The sequence below is a fragment of the Oscarella lobularis genome, chromosome 12 (genome assembly GCF_947507565.1).
Source record: "Oscarella lobularis chromosome 12, ooOscLobu1.1, whole genome shotgun sequence".
Lineage (NCBI taxonomy): Eukaryota > Metazoa > Porifera > Homoscleromorpha > Homosclerophorida > Oscarellidae > Oscarella > Oscarella lobularis.
The window spans coordinates 2,349,423-2,370,251 of NC_089186.1; the positions used below are offsets into that span (position 1 = coordinate 2,349,423).

The following is a 20,829-nucleotide window of genomic DNA, read 5'->3' on the forward strand; positions in this document are numbered from 1 at the left end:
TAATTAAATGAATCAATGCAGGTTATTTAGCGCGCTTTGGATCATTGTCGTCTTTTCTGTTTTCTTTCGATTTTGACACAGAGAAGGCGATGTTCAAGCGGAAATCGACGCGACGACAAGACAAACTGCCAACGGAAGTACGCATCAGCAAGGTGAAGCCTCATCGAGAGGAAACACGAGCCAAAAACATGGAATCCCAACTCCAGGAAGAAATCCCATTGGCTCAATCCGATTTCAACCAATCGAAAATCGCCGAAATACAAGGCCGCTTCCAGGGAGGATGCGTAAGCTTCTCGCGGGGGCCCCCATTCGTGGAAAAAAATGGAAGCTTGTGCATTTCCGCGCAGACGCTCCTAGTTCCGGGCCGAATTTTCATCCGCGAAGGAACCCTACTCAAAGTGTGTCGCCGCGGTCCAAAGCCACGACACTTCTTCCTCTTCAACGACGTTTTGGTAAGAAAAGAACGAGTGGGCGTGGCCCGATTAGTTCTCTTTGAAAAATGGCTTTATGTAGGTTTATGGGACGGTATTGTCACGTGGTCATTACGCTCAGCAACACGTGCTCACTTTGGATCAGATGTCCGTTTCATCTGAGTGTCATTTTATGCCTCAGGTCTATTCCATAGACGAAAGTCAAATCGATGAGCATTTGGGTAGGAAAATAAATAATGTTTTTATTTATTTATTGGGTTATTTATAGATACTGATAATGCTTTTCAAATTAATCACACCGATAAATCGTTTCACGTTTTCGCGCCGAATTTGAGCGACAAGAACAATTGGCTATCGAATTTGAAAAAATTCATGGCAAAAGCGCAAAAAGGCCAAGGTCTAGAATTAATTAAAACTCATAATAAATCTTTTTAATTAATTAATAATTTTAGAAAATATCCAACTTGTGACTCGCGCTGTTTGGGTTCCGGACGGAAAAGTCACGGAATGCATGGTCTGTCGAAAAGCGAAATTCTCGACATTCAATAGAAAGGTACAAATAAAAAATTGATTCTAATAATTAATCTTTTTATTTTAGCATCACTGTCGCAACTGTGGCAAAGTCGTCTGCTCCGCGTGTTCGAGTCACAAAGTCGATCTAGTCGTCTTCCAAGGCAAGACGCCAAAACCGGGCGACGAGCGTCTCGAACGCGTCTGCAACGAATGCTACAACTCGCTCGAGAAAAAATCAGCCAACACAAAAGGCAAGACAAATAAATAAATAAATAACGATTAACGCTTGGACACGTGTAGCAGAAGACGTTACTTCTCCTAAATCGATTACAATAGTAGATGCGAGACCCATGGCTTCATCCAAGGTAATGATTGCATAGTTAGGGGAGGGGGAGCATTGAGTGGGATTCTATTGCGATTTGGTCGCCGTATGGACTTGGGATGGTCGCCTAATTAGGAGGAAGTCCGGCTTCCCGGAATTTATTTCTTTATAGAAACCCGATCGTCCTCCGCCGCCCGCCGCCTCCGCTGATGACGTCAAGACGGGTGCGTCTTTGTGAAATTCAATTTGAGGTTTGATCATTTTATATTTTGTGGATAGGAAAGGGTGTTAATGATTCGGGTGATGACGTCACTTCGTCGGATTCCGACGATTCCGATCGATTGGATGACGACGATAGAGAGGAGTTGAAGACGACGCGTCGAGCGTCGCTTCTCTGTGGAACGTCATGGGAACCAAGTCCGTATTCAAAATAAATATATATATGCTTTTATTTTTATTGGTTTTTAGGTGGGGAGGGTGAGACGATTCCACGCGCTCCTCCACGAAAGAAGAAACAGGCGAAAGAGGAACAGGTAATAAGAGGGTGGGTAAATTATTGATTCAATAACGAAATTAATTAACAGGAGGAGGACGCGAGGATTTGCGTCAAATGTGATAAGAAGGTTATTTTAGGACGTGGAATGACGTAGATTCGCTAATTTTGAAGTGTAGCTCAAAATCGGCGAATTCGGATTTCTCGACAAGAATTGCTACTGCAAGGAACACTTCAAGGCGAAATACGAAGAAATGCAAGAAGATAAACCAGCTGAAAAACCCGTCCCCAAACCGCGACCAAGAAAAGAAAAATCCGAAGGGGGAGACGAAGAAAACGAGTAAGTGCACTCGTACAGTAGTCAGCGTGTTTATTGTTTAGAGAAGGTCGCGTTCCCTCAGGCGTCCCGGCGATAGAATTGCTGATGAGGAGGCGGAGGGGGATAATAGTGTTAGCCAGGGCGGCGAAGACGCGCGGAAGCCCACGGCTGGACGCCTACGAAAGCCAAATCGATTCAAGGTGAAGAAAGTAGAGGAGGAGGAGAACGTCGAGGAAAAAGAGGTAAGGGGGGAATTTTTTCAGAGGATTTTTTGGGAGAGAGAGTTTTGATGAGGTGGTTACTGAGACTGGGGAGTCAGATGAGAAACCCAAGGAGTCGTCTGAGGGAAATCTTTTGCTGGAAGTGAGGAAATCATTTCTCGTGATTTTTTTTCTTAGAGTATTGACTATATATAGGTGGCTCCTGAGACTGGCGAGTCCGAACCCGCGCAGTCCAAAGCCACGACACTTCTTCCTCTTCAACGACGTTTTGGTAAGAAAAGAGCGAATGGGCGTGGCCCGATTATAGTTCTCTTTGAAAATGTCTTAATTAATTATAGGTTTATGGGACGGTATTGTCACGTGGTCATTACGCTCAGCAACACGTGCTCACTTTGGATCAGATGTCCGTTTCATCTGAGTGTCATTTTATGCCTCAGGTCTATTCCATAGACGAAAGTCAAATCGATGAGCATTTGGGTAGGAAAATAAATAATGTTTAATTAATTAATTTATTTATTGGGTTATTTATAGATACTGATAATGCTTTTCAAATTAATCACACCAATAAATCGTTTCACGTTTTCGCGCCGAATTTGAGCGACAAGAACAATTGGCTATCGAATTTGAAAAAATTCATGGCGAAAGCGCAAAAAGGCCAAGGTCAAGAATTAATTAAAACTCATAAATCTTTCTAATAATTAATAATTTTAGAAAATATCCAACTTGTGACTCGCGCTGGGTCCCGGACGGAAAAGTCACGGAATGCATGGTCTGTCGAAAAGCGAAATTCTCAACATTCAATAGAAAGGTTCACATAAAAAATTGATTCTATTAATTAATCTTTTTATTTTAGCATCACTGTCGCAATTGTGGCAAAGTCGTCTGCTCCGCGTGTTCAAGTCACAAAGTCGATCTAGTCGTCTTCCAAGGCAAGACGCTGAAACCGGGCGACGAACGTCTCGAACGCGTCTGCAACGAATGCTACAACTCGCTCGAGAAAAAATCAACCAACACAAAAGGCAAGATAAATAAATAAATAACGATTAACGCTTCTATTGTCTCTTGGACACGTGTAGCAGAAGACGTTACTTCTCCTAAATCGATTACAATCGTGGATGCGAGACCCATGGCTTCATCCAAGGTAATGATTGCATAGTTATGGAGGGGGGGCATTGAGTGGGATTCTATTGCGATTTCGTTGCCGTATGGTCGCCTAATTAGGAGGGGGAGGAAGTCCGGCTTCCCGGAATTTATTTTTTATAGAAACCCGATCGTCCTCCGCCGCCCGCCGCTTCCGCCTCCGCCTCCGCTGATGACGTCAAGACGGGTGCGTCTTTGAAATTGAATTTGAGGTCTAAATATATTTGGTGGATAGGAAAGGGAGTCGATGATTCGGGTGATGACGTCACTTCGTCGGATTCCGACGATTCCAATCGATTGGACGACGATGATAGGGAGGACATGGGAACCAAGTACGTATTCAAAATAAATATATATGCTTTTTTTATTGGTTTTTTGACGTCATAATAAATAAATAGAGACGTGGTTGTTATATGTTTCGTATCGATTCGGAGCAAGTGATCGATGCGACGATGCACGGCGGATTGGCAAGGTAACAACGTCTTTTCCTCTTCTCTCCCTCTCTCTCTCTCTTTTATATCGATATCTGTTTTTCCCTATGTAGATACATCAATCATTCGTGCGATCCCAATTGCGTCGCCGAAGTCGTTCAGATTGACAAAGAGAAGAAGATTATTATTATTTCGAAGCGTTTCATCAAGAAAGGCGAAGAGGTATTTCTCTCTGCTTTGCATCTTCTATACCGGGCGGGAGGGTAAGGCTCTTTCTTTTTCTAGTTGACGTACGATTACAAGTTCGAGTTTGAAACGGAAGGAAGTAAGATTTCGTGCAATTGCGGCGCTTCGTGCTGTCGAAAGTGGATGAATTAGAAAAGTTGGAAGTTTTACGCGTGACTTGCGACTTGAGATGTTTTTCTATTGTCCCGCAATAATGCTAATAACCGAAAATACTGTTTTTGTACATATGATAACGCTGAAAAAAGTAAGTTGAATCTTTTTCTTGAGACTGAATGGAAGCGAAGGAAAAGACGAATTGGTAATATTGACATACATGCGGTTTAACAGTTGATTTGAATTGTTTAATTAATTTATTACAGATCTGTGACGTCACCACTATAGTCATGAGATTCAGTAAGCCCGTACTAAGCCGAGTGCGCATGCGTTTCTCATTTTTTGTTGCTATGGGTTCGTTGTTCTCTTCGCCGAAAGAAGACGTCAAGCGACGTGTAAGTCGAGGCTGAGTAGTGTGATTCGTAGAATTGTTGTTGGCAGAAACGCAATCCGAGAATGATCTCGTCCAAGATCACAAGATTGATCGAGATACTCGCGAAGGAGGGACATCGGGATGAATTGCGCCATTTTCTTTCTACAGAAAAAGGATTTCGATCTTCGCAGGTATGGAATGGTCGCGTTTTTCATCGCTGCACAATATTGTATTCTCCTTTTCGTTAGTACGACCCTGGCTTGTCATTAATTCACTATGTGGCGGGAAGAGAGTTTGATTCGGCGGAGGAAGCCGATGATTGGCTCAGTTATGCGATTGTGCAAAACAATCAACACATTGAAATGACAGACAGGGTATGAATACGTTTTGGATTGGTAAATTAATTGATGCGTGGATGCAGATTGAACTCCGCCCACTTCACTATGCGTGCAAGTGGGGAAATATTTTTGGCGTTGAATGGCTCGTCAATCACGGTGCAAATATCAACGTGAAAGACATAGTATGACTTGGAATTGATTTCATATGGTTTCACTCATCACTCTTCTTTAGATGAGACGTACGCCATATTCTTATGCCTGTGCAAGTTCCGTTGACGCAATGAAGAAAATGGTCTATCTCGAAGAACATGGCTACATTTTGTCACCATCTGATATTGTAACAGAATTGATATAAACCCTCTTGCAACAATAACTTTTGATTTATAGGTTTCGGTAGCTGGAAATCAATTTTCGTCATCTGAAAAAGCAAATGAGATTTTTAATTATCTTGTTAATGAAAAAGGATTGAGTGTCAATGCTATTGAAGAAAAGGTGATAGATGATAGGCTTTTTTTGCTACATGTGCAATATTTGTAATAGTATGGCTTCACTCCTCTGCATCGTGCCTGCGAGAATGGAAGCATTTTTGGAATGAAATGGCTTGTGGAACACAACGCTGATATCAATAGCTTCAACATGGTTAGAAGATTTCACTTGTGATACTTTTATTCTTATTTCATCTTCAGTTTGGCCAAACGCCTTTTATGTTGGCGTGTCGAAGTTCCATCAATCGTTCAGCGAAAGTTCGCTACTTGGATGAAAAAGGAGCAAACTGTCAAGCAAAAGATCACGTGAGATGTTGTTTATTTGCTACAAATTCAACAAATCGCCGTCTTTTTTATTCAGGAAGGGAAGACGGCTTTGTTTTATGCCACCAATCCCTCAGAGTGTGAAGATGACGAAGTGAAAGATGTTCTTCGATATCTTGTTATTGAGAAAGGCATTGATATCAACTCTGTTGATGAGGTCGCATTCTTACGATATTTTGCATTTTTGTTTGTTAATCCTATTTTAGGAGGGAACGACACCCTTATTGTACGCATGTGATGAGGATCCTTCTTTCCTTGTCATTCAGCAACTAATTGAATTAGGAGCTGATGTCTCTGTCAGAAATAAGGTTAGTCAGAATTCTCATTTCTCAATCGTTCTCTATTCAAATCTTTGTAGAACAAACAAAATGCATTGCATATGGTTGCAAAAAGCTTTTCAAGAGTAGACGCATCAGTTATTGATCTATTGATTAAGAAGGGTGTTGACGTCACGTGTCCAGATCAGGTGACGTGATTTTCTTGTAAATTAGAGAGAATCTATAAACGTGAATTTAAGGACGGAAAGACGCCTCATCAGGTGGCACGTGATGGTGAAAGAAGAGCTCTCCTTCGACAGCATTATGTACGTCATCATTTTGCTTCAGTTCCCGTATGTATTTATTTTAATAGGACGCCGCCCGATTTTCCGTTCTTCAACGAGAAACGGTTTGTCCAGATTCAATTAAATTCTGCGTAGTTGGCAAAGAAATGGCGGGAAAAACGACGTACGTGAATTCTCTTCTTCAACTCAATCAACCTCCACCCAAAGAAAAAGATCGTACACCGGGTGTTGATATTCATAATTGTGAAAATGAGGAAATTGGCAAAGGATCGTGGTGGGACTTTGGTGCCCAACCCACATTCCACAGCGCACATGGGCTCTTCTTTCAAAAGTCCAATACAATGTTCAATCTCATTCTTCCAATTCGAAAGGGAGACGAGATGACGTCAGAAGAGAGTCTTCTAGAAGAAGGCCAATTCTGGTGCGCGTTTGCCAAGGCTTCATTAAGAACGCTTCTGTCTCACGTGACGTCACTAATTCCATTTATGATAATATTCAATTTAATCGGTTTTGAAGAAAAGGCGGGAATCGAAGTGAGTTTCCAGATGAAACGAGTCGCCAGAGAACTTCAGAAATTATTTGGCAATACGTTTAATATTGAAATTGATCACGTGATCGAAATGGATTGCAGTAAGAGCAATTCGGTTCGCATGAACGACTGTCGTCAGAAACTCAAGAAAATTCGTGAAAAAATGCTAGAGGTAATGATTGAATAATCTAATAATAACTTTTGACACATTTTGGTTTTCACAGGCAGCAGATGGCGTTCCGAAATTGTGCCACGAAATTGAGAAGCATCTCTCTATTCCGGACGAAGAGAGAGAACATCCATTGGCCTATTTTCTGACAACTGAAGAATTCCAGAAGTGGATTGCTCAAGAGGTCAAACTTGTTCTAAACGAGGACGAGAAAAAAGTGGCAGTTGAATATCTTGACTCGTCCGGATTAGTGAGTAATTACTATTAGTTTTCACTAATTAATTAATATTTTTTAGATTATTAATCTTGGTCGTCGCATTTGTGTTCGACCTCAGTGGCTGTGTCATAATGTAATCGGTCCGCTTCTCGCTCCTCCCTGGTTTCCAGTCGCCATGCAAACCGGGAAATCGGGGAAGGCGTCAAAGAGCGACATTGAATCAGCTCTGACGGCATTTGAAGACGACCTCATACAAAAGGACCGTCCATCTGCATTCGTTGTGAAGGCTGACGTTGCAATTGACGTTCTTCGCTATTTGGATCTGTGCATTGAACTGGAAGACGCGCCTGGAATGTATCAGATTCCCGCTCTTCTCGACGATTCAATTCCTCCCGCCGCCTGGGTTAAAGATTTGACGTTGGACGTGTATCGCGGCCTAAGATACGAGTGCGATAAGCCGATTGATATAATCTCACCGTCGTTGTTCGTCGTTCTTCAATGTCGTGTCTCTCAGCTGGCCAAAACGAGACGCGAGCTTTGGAAGAACGGCATCAAATTAGTGAGGATCGTCGGCAATAAAGAAATCGAGTGTCTCATCCAATTGGGACTAAAGAAGGGACGTCATTGCATCGACGTCATCCTTCGTTGGTCCAGCAAAGTCGTTGAATGTGAGGCAGTTGCGAAGGACTTCTTTGACGAGCTGAAGTCGATGATCGCTGAAGCGTGCGATGATAAGAGTTCGGGGGTTATTCTGAACTGGTTCTATTTAGACAGTTCTCATCTTCAACAACTTGATGAAGATCCGGCCATTTATTCTTCCAGTGAAGTCGATCAGAAAGTTAGGGAAAAGTCTCTAGAAGACAAAATATTTTCCACTCGACCAGAAAGCAGTCATCGTTCTTCTGTCAGAGATTTGGTGATCATTTCCGGCTTCACTTCAGGTATGCCTTTTTACCTCTTCCTAATACGTCTAATTGCATGTCTTTTAGATTCTTTTCCTGCTGATGACGCTCTGATATCAGATCAGTTAGTCAGAGCCTGCGCTCTCCTCAACGGATCCTTATGGGAGAATCTTGGAGCCTGTCTTATCAGCTCAGACAATCTTCAATACATTCGCGAGCACTTTGGTCACAACATTGCTCGCATGATCGAAGTGTTGAAATTGTGGAACAGAACAGAATCACCCACAGTGGGTCAGCTTCTAGGATGGTTTGAGGAGTTTGAAGTGAACCGAAGCGCAATTAAGTTGAAATATGAATCGCTGTGTCGCCGTAAATAATTGTCTTATTAATTGTTTTTATTTTCTTTTTCGGAGTTGCTGGCTGGCTTGGACGTTGCAGAACCTTTTGTGTAATTTTTTTGTTTGTCATTGTTTATCTTTAGGAGGCGAAATTGAATGGAAAACATGAAAATCGGTGTGCTCAATTAAATGAATATATGCAGGTTATTTAGCGCGCTTTGGCTCATTTTCATCTTTTGAGTTTTCCGCATGCCTGCGTTTTCTTTCGATTTTGACAAAAAAAACGACGTTCAAGCAGAAACAGACGTGACGACGAGAAGAACTGCCAACGGAAGTACACGTCAGAAGGTGAGGCCTCCTGAGGGGAAACGACCTCTCATTCACGACATTAGGAAGAAGTCCCATTGACAAAATCGGATTTCAACAAAGCAAAACCAACCGAATCGATGGACGCTTTCACGAAGAACGCGTAAGATTCTCACACGAGAGCCTAATTTGTGTTTGAAGCTCGAAGAATCTCATCATAGACGCTATACGATGAAAGGAGGAGAATGAGAGGCGTCATTGGCCGTATAACAAGTGCATGTTCTTGACGAAAGCGCAGCAGTATCGTCGATTGAAGCAGGAGTGGCCAACGAACGTCGTATTAGGTCGATCGTTGATCGAGGGTCTTGGGCTCTTTTCCAAACGCGATATCGAGAAAGTAGGACTCCCCACGCACATAGCTCTCACTTCTCCATACAAATCTCCCATAATACATAGCATACGATGGTTATTGAGTACAAGGGATTAATTATTCGAAACGAAGTGGCAAATCGACGCGAAAAGATTTACGACGATCAGGTTCGCTATTTATGACGTCGCTTGTTGTTTTTTTGACGTCATAATAAATAAATAGAGACGCGGTTGTTATATGTTTCGTATCGATTCGGAGCAAGTGATCGATGCGACGATGCACGGCGGATTGGCAAGGTAACAACGTCTTTTCCTCTTCTCTCTCTCTTCGCGTTTCCTTTCTATATCGATATCTGTTTTTCCCTATGTAGATACATCAATCATTCGATTACAAGTTCGAGTTTGAAACGGAAGGAAGTAAGATTTCGTGCAATTGCGGCGCTTCGTGCTGTCGAAAGTGGATGAACTAAAAAGTTGGAAGTTTTACGCGTGACTTGTGACTTGAGATGTTTTTCTATTGTCCCCGCACTAACGCTAATAACCGAAAATACATTTTTTGTACATAAGAACACCAATAACGCTGAAAAAATAAGTTGAATCTTTTTCTTGAGACTGAATGGAAGCGAAGGAAAAGACGAATTGGTAATATTGACATACATGCGGTTTTACAGTTGATTTGAATTGTGTAATTATTTTTATTCCAGATCTGTGACGTCCCTGTGTTAGTCACGTGATTTAGTACGCCGAGTGCGCATGCGTTTGTTATTCGCTATGACTTCGTCCTTCTCTTCGTCGCATAAAGGCGCCAAGCGACGTGTAAGTCGAGGCTGAGTAGTGTGATCGAATGAACCGAAAACGAATTCGTAGAATGACCGACTCACGACGAAAAACGTTGTTATTCATTAATTAGTTGGCTGATTGTTGTTGGCAGAAACGCAATCCGAGAATGATCTCGTCCAAGATCACACGATTGATCAAGATACTCGCGAAGAAGGAAAATTGGAATGAAATGAGGAGTTTTCTTTCTACAGAAAAAGGATTTCGATCTGATCAGGTATGGAATGGTCGCGTTTTTCATCGCGCTGCACAATATTGTATTCTCCTTTTCGTTAGTACAAATATGACTTCTCATTAATTCACTATGTGGCGGGAAGAGAGTTTGATTCGGCGGAGGAAGCCGATAATTGGCTCAGTTATGCGATTGTGCAAAAGAATGAAGACATTGAAGAGGAATCAGACGTGGTATTAATACGTTTTGGATTGGTAAATTAATTGATGCGTGGATGCAGTATAGACTCCGCCCACTTCACTGTGCGTGTCAGTGGGGAAATATTTTTGGCGTTGAATGGCTCGTCACTCACGGTGCAAATATCAACGTGAAAGACTATCCCGTATGACTTGGAATTGATTTCATATGGTTTCACTCATCACTCTTTATTAGGATGGACGTACGCCATATTCTTTTGCCTGTGCAAGTTCCGTTGACACAATGAAGAAAATGGTCTATCTCAAAGAACATGGCTACATTTTGTCACCATCTGATATTGTAACAGAATTGATATCAACCCTCTCGCAACAATAACTTTTGATTTATAGGTTTGGGGAGCTGAAAATCAATTTTCGTCATCTGAAAAAGCAAATGAGATTTTTAATTATCTTGTTAATGAAAAAGGATTGAGTGTCAATGCTATTGAAAAAAAGGTGATACATGATGTGCTTTTTTTGCTACATGTGCAATATTTGTAATAGTATGGCTTCACTCCTCTGCATCGTGCCTGCAAGAATGGAAGCATTTTTGGAATGAAATGGCTTGTGGAACACAAGGCTGATATCAATAGCTTCGACATGGTTAGAAGATTTCACTTGTGATACTTTTATTCTTATTTCATCTTCAGGATGGCACAACGCCTTTTATGTGGGCGTGTTTCAGTTCCAGCAATCGTTTAGCAAAAGTTCGCTACTTGGGTGAAAAAGGAGCAAACTGTCAAGCAAAAGATGACGTGAGATGTTGTTTATTTGCTACAAATTCAACAAATCGCCGTCTTTTTTATTCAGGAAGGGAGAACGGCTTTGTTTCATGCCACCATCCCCTCAGAGTGTGAAGATGACGAAGTGAAAGATGTTCTTCGATATCTTGTCATTGAGAAAGGCATTGATATCAATTCTGTTGATAAGGTCGCATTCTTACGATATTTATTATTTTATATTTTATATTTTTAGGAGGGAAGGACAGCCTTATTGTACGCATGTGATCATCCTTCTTTCCTTGTCATTCAGCAACTAATTGAATTAGGAGCTGATGTCTCTGTCAGAAATAAGGTTAGTCAGAATTCTCATTTCTCAATCGTTCTCTATTCAAATCTTTTTGTAGAACAAACAAAATTCATTGCATATGGTTGCTGAAAGCTTTTCAAGATTAGACGCATCAGTTATTGATCTATTGATTAAGAAGGGTGTTGACGTCACGTGTCAAGATCAGGTGACGTGATTTTCTGGTAAATTAGAGAGAATCTATAAACGTAAATTTAAGGACGGAAAGACGCCTTATGAGGTGGCAGTTGATGGTGAAAGAAGAGCTCTCCTTCGACAGCATTACGTACGTCATCATTTTGATTCAGTTCCCGTATGTATTTATTTTAATAGGACGCCGCTCGATTTTCCGTTCTTCAACGAGAAACGGTTTGTCCAGATTCAATTAAATTCTGCGTAGTTGGCAAAGAAATGGCGGGTAAAACGACGTACGTGAATTCTCTTCTTCAACTCAATCAACCTCCACCCAAAGAAAAAGATCGTACACCGGGTGTCGATATTCATAATTGTGAAAATGAGGAAATTGGCAAAGGATCGTGGTGGGACTTTGGTGCCCAACCCACATTCCACAGCGCACATGGACTCTTCTTTCAAAAGTCCAATACAATGTTTAATCTCATTCTTCCAATTCGAAAGGGAGACGAGATGACGTCAGAAAAGGGTCTTCTAGAAGAAGGCCAATTCTGGTGCGCGTTTGCCAAGGCTTCATTAAGAATGCTTCTCTCTCACGTGACGTCACTAATTCCATTTATGATAATATTCAATTTAATCGGTTTTGAAGAAAAGGCGGGAATCGAAGTGAGTTTCCAGATGAAACGAGTCGCCAGAGAACTTCAGAAATTATTTGGCAATACGTTTAATATTGAAATTGATCACGTGATCGAAATGGATTGCAGTAAGAGCACTTCGGTTCGCATGGACGACTGTCGCCAGAAACTCAAGAAAATTCGTGAAAAAATGCTAGAGGTAATAACTCAATAATCTAAAAATGACTTTTTGACACATTTTGGTTTTCACAGGCAGCAGATGGCGTTCCGAAATTATGCCACGAAATTGAGAAGCATCTCTCTATTCCGGACGAAGAGAGAGAACATTCATTGGCCTATTTCCTGACGACTGAAGAATTCCAGAAGTGGATTGCTCAAGAGATCAAACTCGTTCTAAACGAGGACGAGAAAAAAGTGGCAGTTGAATATCTTGACTCGTCCGGATTAGTAAGTAATTACTATTTGTTTTGGACTGATTAATAATATATTCATATAGATTATTAATCTTGGTCGTCGCATTTGTGTTCGACCTCAGTGGCTATGTCATAATGTAATCGGTCCTCTTCTCGCTCCTCCCTGGTTTCCAGTCGCCATGCAGACGGGGAAATCGGGAAAGGCGTCAAAGAGCGACATTGAATCAGCTCTGACAGCATTTGAAGACGACCTCATACACAAGGGCCGTCCATCTGCATTCGTTGTGAAGCCCGACGTTGCAATTGAAGTTCTTCGCTATTTGGATCTGTGCATTCCCCTCGAAGGAGGAATGTATCAGATTCCCGCTCTTCTCGACGATTCAATTCCTCCCGCCGTCTGGGTTAAAGACGCGACGCTGGACGTGTATCGCGGCCAAAGATACGAGTGCCTCCATTGCGTTGACATCATCTCACCCTCATCATTTGTCATTCTTCAATGTCGTTGCTCTCGTCTGACGAACACAAGTGAAGAGCTTTGGAAGGACGGCATCAAATTAGTGAGGATCATTGGCAAGAAAATAATTGAGTGTCTAATCCAATTGGGACTCAAGAAAGGACGTCATTGCATTGACGTCATTCTTCGTTGGTCCAGCAAAGTCAAATGTGACGTCGAGGCGAAGGAATTCTTCAACGAACTGAAATCAATGATAGCTGAAGCGTGCGACGAAAGAAGTCCGGGAGTTATTCTCAATTGGTTTTATTTAGACACTTCTCATCTTCAACGACTTGATGATGATCCTGCTATTTATTCATCAAATGATGTCGACCATAAAGTCAATGAAAAGACTCTCGATGACTTCTTGTTTTCCACTCGCCCAGAAAGACGTCATCGTTCTTCAGTCAGAGATTTAGTAATCATATCCGGTTTCACTTCAGGTATTTAGTAGTCGCGAGTATCTTTTTTCTTCTCTTTAATTAAAAGTTTTTATTCAGCTTCTTTTCCTACTGATGAAGCTCAGGTGTCTGACGATCTCATCAAAGCCTGCGCTCTCGCCAAAGGATCGTTGTGGCAAAATCTCGGCGTCTCTCTTATCAAAGAAGACGATCTTCACTACATTCGCGAGAAGTTTGATCACAACTACGCTCGCATGGTCGAAGTGTTGAAGTTGTGGAATAAGGCAGAGTCACCTATAGTGGGCCAGCTCCTAGGATGGTTTGAGGAGTTTGGAGTGAACCGTATCTCTATCAAATCGAAATATGAATCACTGTGTGGACGTAAGTAGACATCATCTTTTTTTTTATATTTTTTTGTTTTCTGGCTGGCTTGGACGTTGCAGACTTTTTAAAGTCTTATTTTTATACGTTTTTATCTTTAGAAGACGAAGTTCAGTGAGACGAATGGAAACATGAAAAATCTGTGTGCTCAATTAAATGAATCAATGCAGGTTATTTAGCGCGCTTTTGCTCATTTCGCTTCTTCGCGTTTTCGTTCGATTTTTGATACAAGAGAGGGTGATGTTCAAGCGGAAATCGACGCGAGGACAAGACAAACTGCCAACGGAAGTACGCATCAGCAAGGTGAGGCCTCATCGAGAGGAACACGAGCCAAAAACATGGAATCCCACCTCCAGGAAGAAATCCCATTGGCTCAATCCGACTTCAACCAATCGAAAATCGCCGAAATACAAGGCCGCTTCCAGGGAGGATGCGTAAGCTTCTCGCGGGGGTCCCCATTCGTGGAAAAAAATGGAAGCTTGTGCATTTCCGCACAGACGCTCCTAGTTCCGGGCCGAATTTTCATCCGCGAAGGAACCCTACTCAAAGTCTGTCGCCGCGGTCCAAAGCCACGACACTTCTTCCTCTTCAACGACGTTTTGGTAAGAAAAGAACGAGTGGGCGTGGCCCGATTAGAAAATGTCTTTATTATAGGTTTATGGGACGGTATTGTCACGTGGTCATTACGCTCAGCAACACGTGCTCACTTTGGATCAGATGTCCGTTTCATCTGAGTGTCATTTTATGCCTCAGGTCTATTCCATAGACGAAAGTCAAATCGATGAGCATTTGGGTAGGAAAATAAATAATGTTTAATTCATTAATTAATTTATTTATTGGGTTATTTATAGATACTGATAATGCTTTTCAAATTAATCACACCAATAAATCGTTTCACGTTTTCGCGCCGAATTTGAGCGACAAGAACAATTGGCTATCCAATTTGAAAAAATTCATGGCAAAAGCGCAAAAAGGCCAAGGTCAAGAATTAATTAAAACTATAAATCTTTTTAATTAATTAATTAATAATTTTAGAAAATATCCAACTTGTGACTCGCGCTGTTTGGGTCCCGGACGGAAAAGTCACGGAATGCATGGTCTGTCGAAAAGCGAAATTCTCAACATTCAATAGAAAGGTACACATACCTAAAAATCGATTCTAATAATTAATCTTTTTATTTTAGCATCACTGTCGCAATTGTGGCAAAGTCGTCTGCTCCGCGTGTTCAAGTCACAAAGTCGATCTTGTCGTCTTCCAAGGCAAGACGCCGAAACCGGGCGACGAACGTCTCGAACGCGTCTGCAACGAATGCTACAACTCGCTCGAGAAAAAATCAACCAACACAAAAGGCAAGATAAATAAATAAATAACGATTAACGCTTCTATTTTCTCTGGGGGACACGTGTAGCAGAAGACGTTACTTCTCCTAAATCGATTACAATCGTGGATGCGAGACCCATGGCTTCATCCAAGGTAATGATTGCATAGTTAGGGAGGGGGGCATTGAGTGGGATTCTATTGCGATTTCGTTGCCGTATGGTCGCCTAATTAGGAGGGGGAGGAAGTCCGGCTTCCCGGAATTTATTTTTTATAGAAACCCGATCGTCCTCCGCCGCCCGCCGCTTCCGCCTCCGCCTCCGCTGATGACGTCAAGACGGGTGCGTCTTTGAAATTGAATTTGAGGTCTAAATATATTTGGTGGATAGGAAAGGGAGTCGATGATTCGGGTGATGACGTCACTTCGTCGGATTCCGACGATTCCGATCGATTGGACGACGATGATAGGGAGGAGTTGAAGACGACGCGTCGAGCGTCGCTTCTCGGCGGAACGTCATGGGAACCAAGTACGTATTCAAAATAAATATATATGCTTTTATTTTTTATTGGTTTTTAGGTGGGGAGGGTGAGACGATTCCACGCGCTCCTCCGCGAAAGAAGAAACAGGCGAAAGAGGAACAGGTAATAAGAGGGTGGGGGACAAATTATTGATTCAATAACGAAATTAACGTTCTCAGGAGGACGACGCGAGGATTTGCGTCAAATGCGATAAGAAGGTTATTTTAGGATGGGGAATGACGTAGATTTACTAATTTTGGAGTGTAGCTCAAAATCGGTGAATTCGGATTTCTCGACAAGAATTGCTACTGCAAGGAACACTTCAAGGCGAAATACGAAGAAATGCAAGAAGATAAACCAGCTGAAAAACCCGTCCCCAAACCGCGACGCCGAAAGGAAAAATCCGAAGGGGGAGACGAAGAAAACGAGTAAGTGCACTCGTAGTCAGCGTGTTTATTGTTTAGAGAAGTCGCGTTCCCTCAGGCGTCCCGGCGATAGAATTGCTGATGAGGAGGCGGAGGAGGATAATAGTGTTAGCCAGGGCGGCGAAGACGAGCGGAAGCCCACGGCTGGACGCCTACGCAAGCCAAATCGATTCAAGGTGAAGAAAGTAGAGGAGGAGGAGAACGTCGAGGAAAAAGAGGTAAGTGGGGATTTTTCAGGGTTTTTTTTTTGAGAGAGAGAGTTTTGATGAGGTGGTTACTGAGACTGGGGAGTCAGATGAGAAACCTAAGGAGTCCTCTGAGGGAAATCTTTTGCTGGAAGTGAGGAAATCATTTCTCGTGATTTTTTGTTCTTAGAGTATTGGCTATATATATAGGTGGCTCCTGAGACTGGCAAGTCGGAACCCGCGCAGTCGGCTGTTGACGAATTGTATGCATTTTCAGAGTCGATGCCCCCGTGTTGTTTTTTCAGGTGTTTCCCTTAGGCTGAGTATGAATGAAACGGATGCGGCGGCGCTGAATCAGCCGCCGAGTCAGCCTCTCGTGTCTTTGGAGACCGATCCCGTGCTTTTGGGCATCTCTTCCGAGCCTCTGGTCCCCGATTCGTCGACGCCGACACCGACGCTCGAAGACGGCAGCGAAAGTCCAAAGAAAGGTCGACGAAAAAAGACGAAATTCAAGTACGCGATTTAAATTCACTAATATTTCTACATAAATTTTTTCTTTCGAAGGTCCAAACTCAAAGAAGCGACGGACTAAACTAGATTAGACTACTTTTCTCCTCTTCGTTTTCGTGTAACCGTGACAACAGTTCGTCTCCGCGCAGGCGCACTCGACTCTCGAAGGTGACCTGACTGCGTCACAAGTTCTCTCTCCCACTTCCGTGCAACGTCATGCCGAAACGAGATCGCGGTGGGAGTGTCGCGAGTCGGCGGCTTTCTTCCTAAGCGCTAACAACACCTTGTTGACATTACGTCTAATGGCACCAGCCCACAAATCGTTCGCCAATTGGATAAGAAGCATATCCACGACGACAATCGACGCGACTCATCTCACGTGCCACGTCTAATTCAATTATTTTATTTTCGTTCTCATATTGACAACAACTCTCGCTGGCTGTCCTCCCCATTTAGTCGATCGGAATCCCTACGCAGCGGATCGGAAAGTAAGTAGCTCTCCTAGCAGCGCACCGAAAAAACGCTCGAAAAGAAAACGCGACGTCAAAACGCCGTCTCATCCACGCGCGCGCGCAAACGAGCTAAAAACCCGTCTCTTTCTTCCCCCCAGACGCGACAAACAACCCCTGTCGACTCGTCCTCACCGCGCCGATCATCCAAACGCGCCCCGAACGCTCGCTTCTCACGCCTACGATGGCCATCGATAAGGACTTGACCGCTGATTCGACCGATCGTTACGCGTCCGCCCACGATTGGCAACAGCAAGCGACATCGCCACCGAAAAGCGTCGAACACGGGAAAAGCGACCTCGCCGCCGCGGAAGCGCGAAGCGACAGCGCAACGAAACGCAGAACGCCGATCATGGATCCATCGGGCCTATTCCGAGTGCCTCATCGACGTGGAAGCCCCTCAACGCCAGCGGAGAGCGGGACTTTTCCGCGCGCCCAGCGCGGTCAGCTCGAAACGCCACCTGGTCTAATCGTTCGTCCATTCGCCGCTGCCGGCGGCGGCGGTACGGGAAGTCCAGCGTTTTCCGACATATCGTCTCTACGATGGACGCCGGAAAGAGGAGGACGCGATCGCGGCGGCGGCGCGCGCGAATCGACTTCTACGCGCTGGCCCCACTATAATCTTCCACCGATTTGGGATAGCACCTCGGATGGTGGAGGCGTAGGCGTTAACGCCTTCGGTTCTCACCGTCAATCTCCTGATGTCGATTTGATTCTTCGGCGTAAGCGACCTTTGTCTATATCTCCGATTCCGTCGCTTGACGTCGATTTGAATTCGTTGATACGCACGTCGCCGAATTCGCTTGTTGCTTACGTTGTCGGATCGCGCGGTTCGTCGGCGGCGTCCGGGTCGTACGGGCACTTGGTCGCGGCGGTTGCTGGCGGCGGGAAAACGAGCCCGTCTTTTCATCATTTGCCCGGCGCTCCGCCGCAGTTGATGACGCGACGACGACGCGACGTGACGGCGGAGGAAACGGAGAGTGTCGTTGCGGAGGAAGGCGGCGGCGGGACGCCGCCACCGGCGCCTCCTCCACTCATCACGATGCCGGTGACTGAGAAAATGGAATCCAGTCATCAGAAGACCACGCCCCCGCCCCAACCCCAGCCAACAGACATCGACGTCGACGAAGAGGACGACGCTAAAGGCGAAGGTCAAGAGGGCGTCGAGAAACAAGCGAACGCCGAAACGGATTGCCATTGGAAGGAGTGCGAGCGAAAATTCGACATTCAAGACGAACTCGTGCGTCACGTGAACGACGATCACATCCACGGCGAAAAGCGCGACTTCATCTGCTACTGGAGCGGCTGCAGTCGCGAGCAGAAGCCCTTCAAAGCCCAATACATGCTCGTCGTTCACATGCGACGACACACGGGCGAAAAGCCGCACAAGTGCACGGTAAGATCCTCATCGGGGGCCCCTCTCCTTATACACCCCCCTCGTCGAATAATTCCTAAAGGACCGGCTAGTACCGAGACCAGGTGCGCTCCCAACTTACCTGGAAAAATCCGCCGCGTGTTTACAAACTAATCCGCGCGAGCCTCCCCACCCCTAATTAGTTCTCCGATGACTCATGCCACGCGCGCGCGTTTTTCGTCTGCAGTTCGATGGCTGCGCAAAGGCCTATTCGCGTCTGGAGAATCTCAAAACGCATCTGAGGTCCCACACGGGGGAGAAACCGTATCGATGCGAATTTCCCGGCTGCACGAAAGCGTTTACGAACGCGTCGGATCGCGCGAAACATCAGAATCGAACCCATTCGAATTTGGTGAGTAGTAGAACGACCCTTGTCCCCCGTTGCTTCCTCATTAGGGGATTTGTTTATCTTAGAAACCGTACGTCTGCAAGAACTCCGGTTGTCCGAAGCGCTACACGGATCCGAGTTCGCTGCGAAAACACATGAAGACGTGTCAGATGGGAATCAAAAAGGTAGACAATAGCAAAGACTTTGCGGGGGGGAATCCATAGAAAATATTCTCTAATAACTTCCCCCTCTGAGTCTACTTTATATATAAATGTTTATATATTTTTTCTGTTTTTAGGCTCGTGGTGATGAGAGCAAGGATACGAGTTCCGGGTTGCAGACGTTTCCTCCCAGCAACGGGACTTCGTCTGCGATGCCGTCGCCGCGCGCCGAAGTGAGCGTCATCAAAGGCGAAGAGACTCCCGTCGCGACGGCAACGGCGTCGAACGGCGGCTCGATGCTCACAATGGAAAAACTTCAGCAATTCGAACAAACCCAGATGGTCGTCGAGTACATGAACGCGCGCGGCGCGCAACGTCGCGGTACGAACTCAACGCAACTCAGTGGGACGAACTACGACGATGTAGCAAGCGGCTATGGGAGTCGTCGCGGCAGCAATTACAGCCAATGCAGCTACGCGAGCCACGGCAGCGTCGCGCCCGCCGCGGCCGCAACAACCGCCTACTATCAACCACGTCAAGAACCCATGATGGTTTCTTCAACGGGGCCCTTTTCGCCTGGGCCTCGTCGATTGAGCAATAGTTCCTTTCCCGCTGTCGATAGCGGGATTGGTAGTTTTGATTTTGATGCTGCCGCCGCCGCCGCGGCGGCGTCGCGACGATCTAGTGGCATTAGTCAAGCGGCCGCTCCACCGCCGCCACCGCATCCGGGGGTGTACTCAAACCATCATCATCTTCAACATTCGACCTTTGATCAGTTCGCTCCCCCCGCCGCCGCCGTTTCCTCTCATCGTCGCGCGAGCGACGGCGCCGCTCTCGCTTATCAATATCCGTCTGAGTTCAAGAATGCTGGTGTACGTCGCGCCAGCGATCCCGTTCATCAAATGTATCATCAGCAGCAGACGGCGTCGCGGCCGTTGTCACGTGGGTCGTTGCGGAATCATTTGACGCAGAATCAGCCGCTGCCTTTGCCGCCGTCCATGAGGCATCATCTCGATTCGCGGCCTTCGCCTATGGTAGTGGATGAGACTCCGTATCAGGCGTATCAATATCCGCAACAGACGATTTCACCTCGTTCTGTTCCCCTCCATCATCCACCAACTTCTGCTCAGTTATCGCCCTCCTATGTGGACCAGGGGCCCTTGTATGGTGACAAGGTTTTCGATTCTGGGTACGTTCCTAGGCAATTGCCGCCGCAGCCTCCGCTACAGCAGCAAATGATTGTCGGCGATTCTTCCATGATGATGATGGATGCTCATGCCCAGTCGGGGCCGTCGAACATGGCCATTAACGATATGTCGTCGTTGTTGACGAATTTCGCCGAGGAAAACCGTCAATGGGGTAGTTATAAGTAAATTCCCCCTGCAGTTAGATAGAGACACAGAGAGAGAGAGACAGTATATTAGTGAGATGATTGATAGTTTGTTGAAAAACTGCGGGCAGACTTTTAGTGTAGAAATATTTTACGCGTTTTTTTCTCTTTTTTTTCGTCTGGGGAGTTTTCGCGCTCAGAGAGACTATGAACTAGACTCTATTGATTTTTTGCCTATATATGG

General features: G+C 44.7%; 6 protein-coding genes across 8 annotated transcripts; all 6 read left to right on the forward strand.

Annotated features, from left to right (window-relative positions):
• Positions 1–49: 49 nt before the first annotated feature.
• Positions 50–2,959, forward strand: LOC136193582 (uncharacterized). Its single transcript, XM_065982494.1, has 18 exons — positions 50–152; positions 207–284; positions 348–452; positions 514–652; positions 700–828; positions 884–984; positions 1,030–1,195; positions 1,245–1,309; positions 1,439–1,490; positions 1,546–1,683; positions 1,735–1,799; positions 1,851–1,889; positions 1,939–2,099; positions 2,161–2,320; positions 2,373–2,441; positions 2,495–2,570; positions 2,638–2,776; positions 2,831–2,959. Exons 1-17 carry the CDS (start codon positions 90–92, stop codon positions 2,715–2,717), a joined length of 1,686 nt encoding a protein of 561 aa, XP_065838566.1. The 5' UTR covers positions 50–89; the 3' UTR covers positions 2,718–2,776; positions 2,831–2,959.
• Positions 2,960–4,541: 1,582 nt separating this feature from the next.
• Positions 4,542–8,640, forward strand: LOC136193584 (death-associated protein kinase 1-like). Its single transcript, XM_065982496.1, has 16 exons — positions 4,542–4,604; positions 4,651–4,773; positions 4,831–4,956; positions 5,004–5,102; positions 5,153–5,257; positions 5,308–5,412; positions 5,461–5,559; positions 5,607–5,711; positions 5,767–5,886; positions 5,936–6,037; positions 6,088–6,195; positions 6,247–6,312; positions 6,360–6,992; positions 7,045–7,239; positions 7,286–8,147; positions 8,196–8,640. Exons 1-16 carry the CDS (start codon positions 4,560–4,562, stop codon positions 8,483–8,485), a joined length of 3,183 nt encoding a protein of 1,060 aa, XP_065838568.1. The 5' UTR covers positions 4,542–4,559; the 3' UTR covers positions 8,486–8,640.
• A 31-nt stretch (positions 8,641–8,671) lies between these two features.
• On the forward strand, positions 8,672–9,676 carry LOC136193598 (histone-lysine N-methyltransferase trr-like). Its single transcript, XM_065982513.1, has 6 exons — positions 8,672–8,794; positions 8,839–8,915; positions 8,974–9,149; positions 9,209–9,289; positions 9,345–9,418; positions 9,493–9,676. Exons 3-6 carry the CDS (start codon positions 9,030–9,032, stop codon positions 9,584–9,586), a joined length of 369 nt encoding a protein of 122 aa, XP_065838585.1. The 5' UTR covers positions 8,672–8,794; positions 8,839–8,915; positions 8,974–9,029; the 3' UTR covers positions 9,587–9,676.
• Positions 9,677–9,870: 194 nt separating this feature from the next.
• Positions 9,871–14,019, forward strand: LOC136193583 (death-associated protein kinase 1-like). Its single transcript, XM_065982495.1, has 17 exons — positions 9,871–9,937; positions 10,053–10,175; positions 10,235–10,363; positions 10,411–10,512; positions 10,563–10,667; positions 10,718–10,822; positions 10,871–10,969; positions 11,017–11,121; positions 11,177–11,296; positions 11,342–11,440; positions 11,493–11,600; positions 11,652–11,717; positions 11,765–12,397; positions 12,451–12,645; positions 12,695–13,547; positions 13,605–13,886; positions 13,988–14,019. The coding sequence occupies exons 1-17, from the start codon at positions 9,875–9,877 to the stop codon at positions 14,002–14,004; spliced, it is 3,204 nt and encodes a 1,067-aa protein (XP_065838567.1). The 5' UTR covers positions 9,871–9,874; the 3' UTR covers positions 14,005–14,019.
• A 48-nt stretch (positions 14,020–14,067) lies between these two features.
• On the forward strand, positions 14,068–17,002 carry LOC136193587 (uncharacterized). 3 transcript variants are annotated; one of them, XM_065982500.1, is made up of 18 exons: positions 14,068–14,189; positions 14,243–14,320; positions 14,384–14,488; positions 14,541–14,679; positions 14,738–14,866; positions 14,922–15,022; positions 15,071–15,236; positions 15,299–15,360; positions 15,482–15,545; positions 15,594–15,731; positions 15,782–15,846; positions 15,903–15,941; positions 15,991–16,151; positions 16,207–16,366; positions 16,419–16,487; positions 16,544–16,596; positions 16,652–16,846; positions 16,898–17,002. In XM_065982500.1, exons 1-18 carry the CDS (start codon positions 14,127–14,129, stop codon positions 16,923–16,925), a joined length of 1,815 nt encoding a protein of 604 aa, XP_065838572.1. In that variant the 5' UTR covers positions 14,068–14,126; the 3' UTR covers positions 16,926–17,002. The 3 variants fall into 3 exon arrangements, with proteins under 3 accessions (XP_065838572.1, XP_065838571.1, XP_065838573.1); XM_065982499.1 differs by having other exon boundaries at positions 14,069–14,189; positions 15,296–15,360; XM_065982501.1 differs by having other exon boundaries at positions 14,069–14,189; positions 15,296–15,360; positions 16,222–16,366.
• An 81-nt stretch (positions 17,003–17,083) lies between these two features.
• Positions 17,084–20,822, forward strand: LOC136193585 (zinc finger protein GLI4-like). The gene is made up of 5 exons (XM_065982497.1): positions 17,084–17,331; positions 17,454–18,748; positions 18,954–19,118; positions 19,181–19,279; positions 19,393–20,822. Exons 2-5 carry the CDS (start codon positions 17,537–17,539, stop codon positions 20,626–20,628), a joined length of 2,712 nt encoding a protein of 903 aa, XP_065838569.1. The 5' UTR covers positions 17,084–17,331; positions 17,454–17,536; the 3' UTR covers positions 20,629–20,822.
• Positions 20,823–20,829: the final 7 nt, after the last annotated feature.

Excerpts from the sequence above, each read along its gene's own strand:
- LOC136193582 (XM_065982494.1), top strand. The coding sequence starts at position 90 with ATGTTCAAGCGGAAATCGACGCGACGACAAGACAAACTGCCAACGGAA. Across the intron at positions 1,491-1,545 it reads CGCTGATGACGTCAAGACGG|GAAAGGGTGTTAATGATTCG; the intron begins GTGCGTCTTTGT and ends TTTTGTGGATAG. Across the intron at positions 2,442-2,494 it reads AGGGAAATCTTTTGCTGGAA|GTGGCTCCTGAGACTGGCGA; the intron begins GTGAGGAAATCA and ends GACTATATATAG.
- LOC136193584 (XM_065982496.1), top strand. The coding sequence starts at position 4,560 with ATGGGTTCGTTGTTCTCTTCGCCGAAAGAAGACGTCAAGCGACGT. Across the intron at positions 5,712-5,766 it reads ACTGTCAAGCAAAAGATCAC|GAAGGGAAGACGGCTTTGTT; the intron begins GTGAGATGTTGT and ends TTTTTTATTCAG. Across the intron at positions 6,993-7,044 it reads TTCGTGAAAAAATGCTAGAG|GCAGCAGATGGCGTTCCGAA; the intron begins GTAATGATTGAA and ends TGGTTTTCACAG.
- LOC136193598 (XM_065982513.1), top strand. The coding sequence starts at position 9,030 with ATGTTCTTGACGAAAGCGCAGCAGTATCGTCGATTGAAGCAGGAGTGG. Across the intron at positions 9,290-9,344 it reads AAAAGATTTACGACGATCAG|AGACGCGGTTGTTATATGTT; the intron begins GTTCGCTATTTA and ends ATAAATAAATAG. Across the intron at positions 9,419-9,492 it reads ATGCACGGCGGATTGGCAAG|ATACATCAATCATTCGATTA; the intron begins GTAACAACGTCT and ends TTCCCTATGTAG.
- LOC136193583 (XM_065982495.1), top strand. The coding sequence starts at position 9,875 with ATGCGTTTGTTATTCGCTATGACTTCGTCCTTCTCTTCGTCGCATAAA. Across the intron at positions 10,364-10,410 it reads TTGAAGAGGAATCAGACGTG|TATAGACTCCGCCCACTTCA; the intron begins GTATTAATACGT and ends GCGTGGATGCAG. Across the intron at positions 10,513-10,562 it reads TCAACGTGAAAGACTATCCC|GATGGACGTACGCCATATTC; the intron begins GTATGACTTGGA and ends ACTCTTTATTAG.
- LOC136193587 (XM_065982499.1), top strand. The coding sequence starts at position 14,127 with ATGTTCAAGCGGAAATCGACGCGAGGACAAGACAAACTGCCAACGGAA. Across the intron at positions 15,942-15,990 it reads GCGTCAAATGCGATAAGAAG|CTCAAAATCGGTGAATTCGG; the intron begins GTTATTTTAGGA and ends TTTGGAGTGTAG. Across the intron at positions 16,367-16,418 it reads AGAACGTCGAGGAAAAAGAG|GTGGTTACTGAGACTGGGGA; the intron begins GTAAGTGGGGAT and ends AGTTTTGATGAG.
- LOC136193585 (XM_065982497.1), top strand. The coding sequence starts at position 17,537 with ATGGCCATCGATAAGGACTTGACCGCTGATTCGACCGATCGTTACGCG. Across the intron at positions 18,749-18,953 it reads AAAAGCCGCACAAGTGCACG|TTCGATGGCTGCGCAAAGGC; the intron begins GTAAGATCCTCA and ends TTTCGTCTGCAG. Across the intron at positions 19,119-19,180 it reads ATCGAACCCATTCGAATTTG|AAACCGTACGTCTGCAAGAA; the intron begins GTGAGTAGTAGA and ends TGTTTATCTTAG.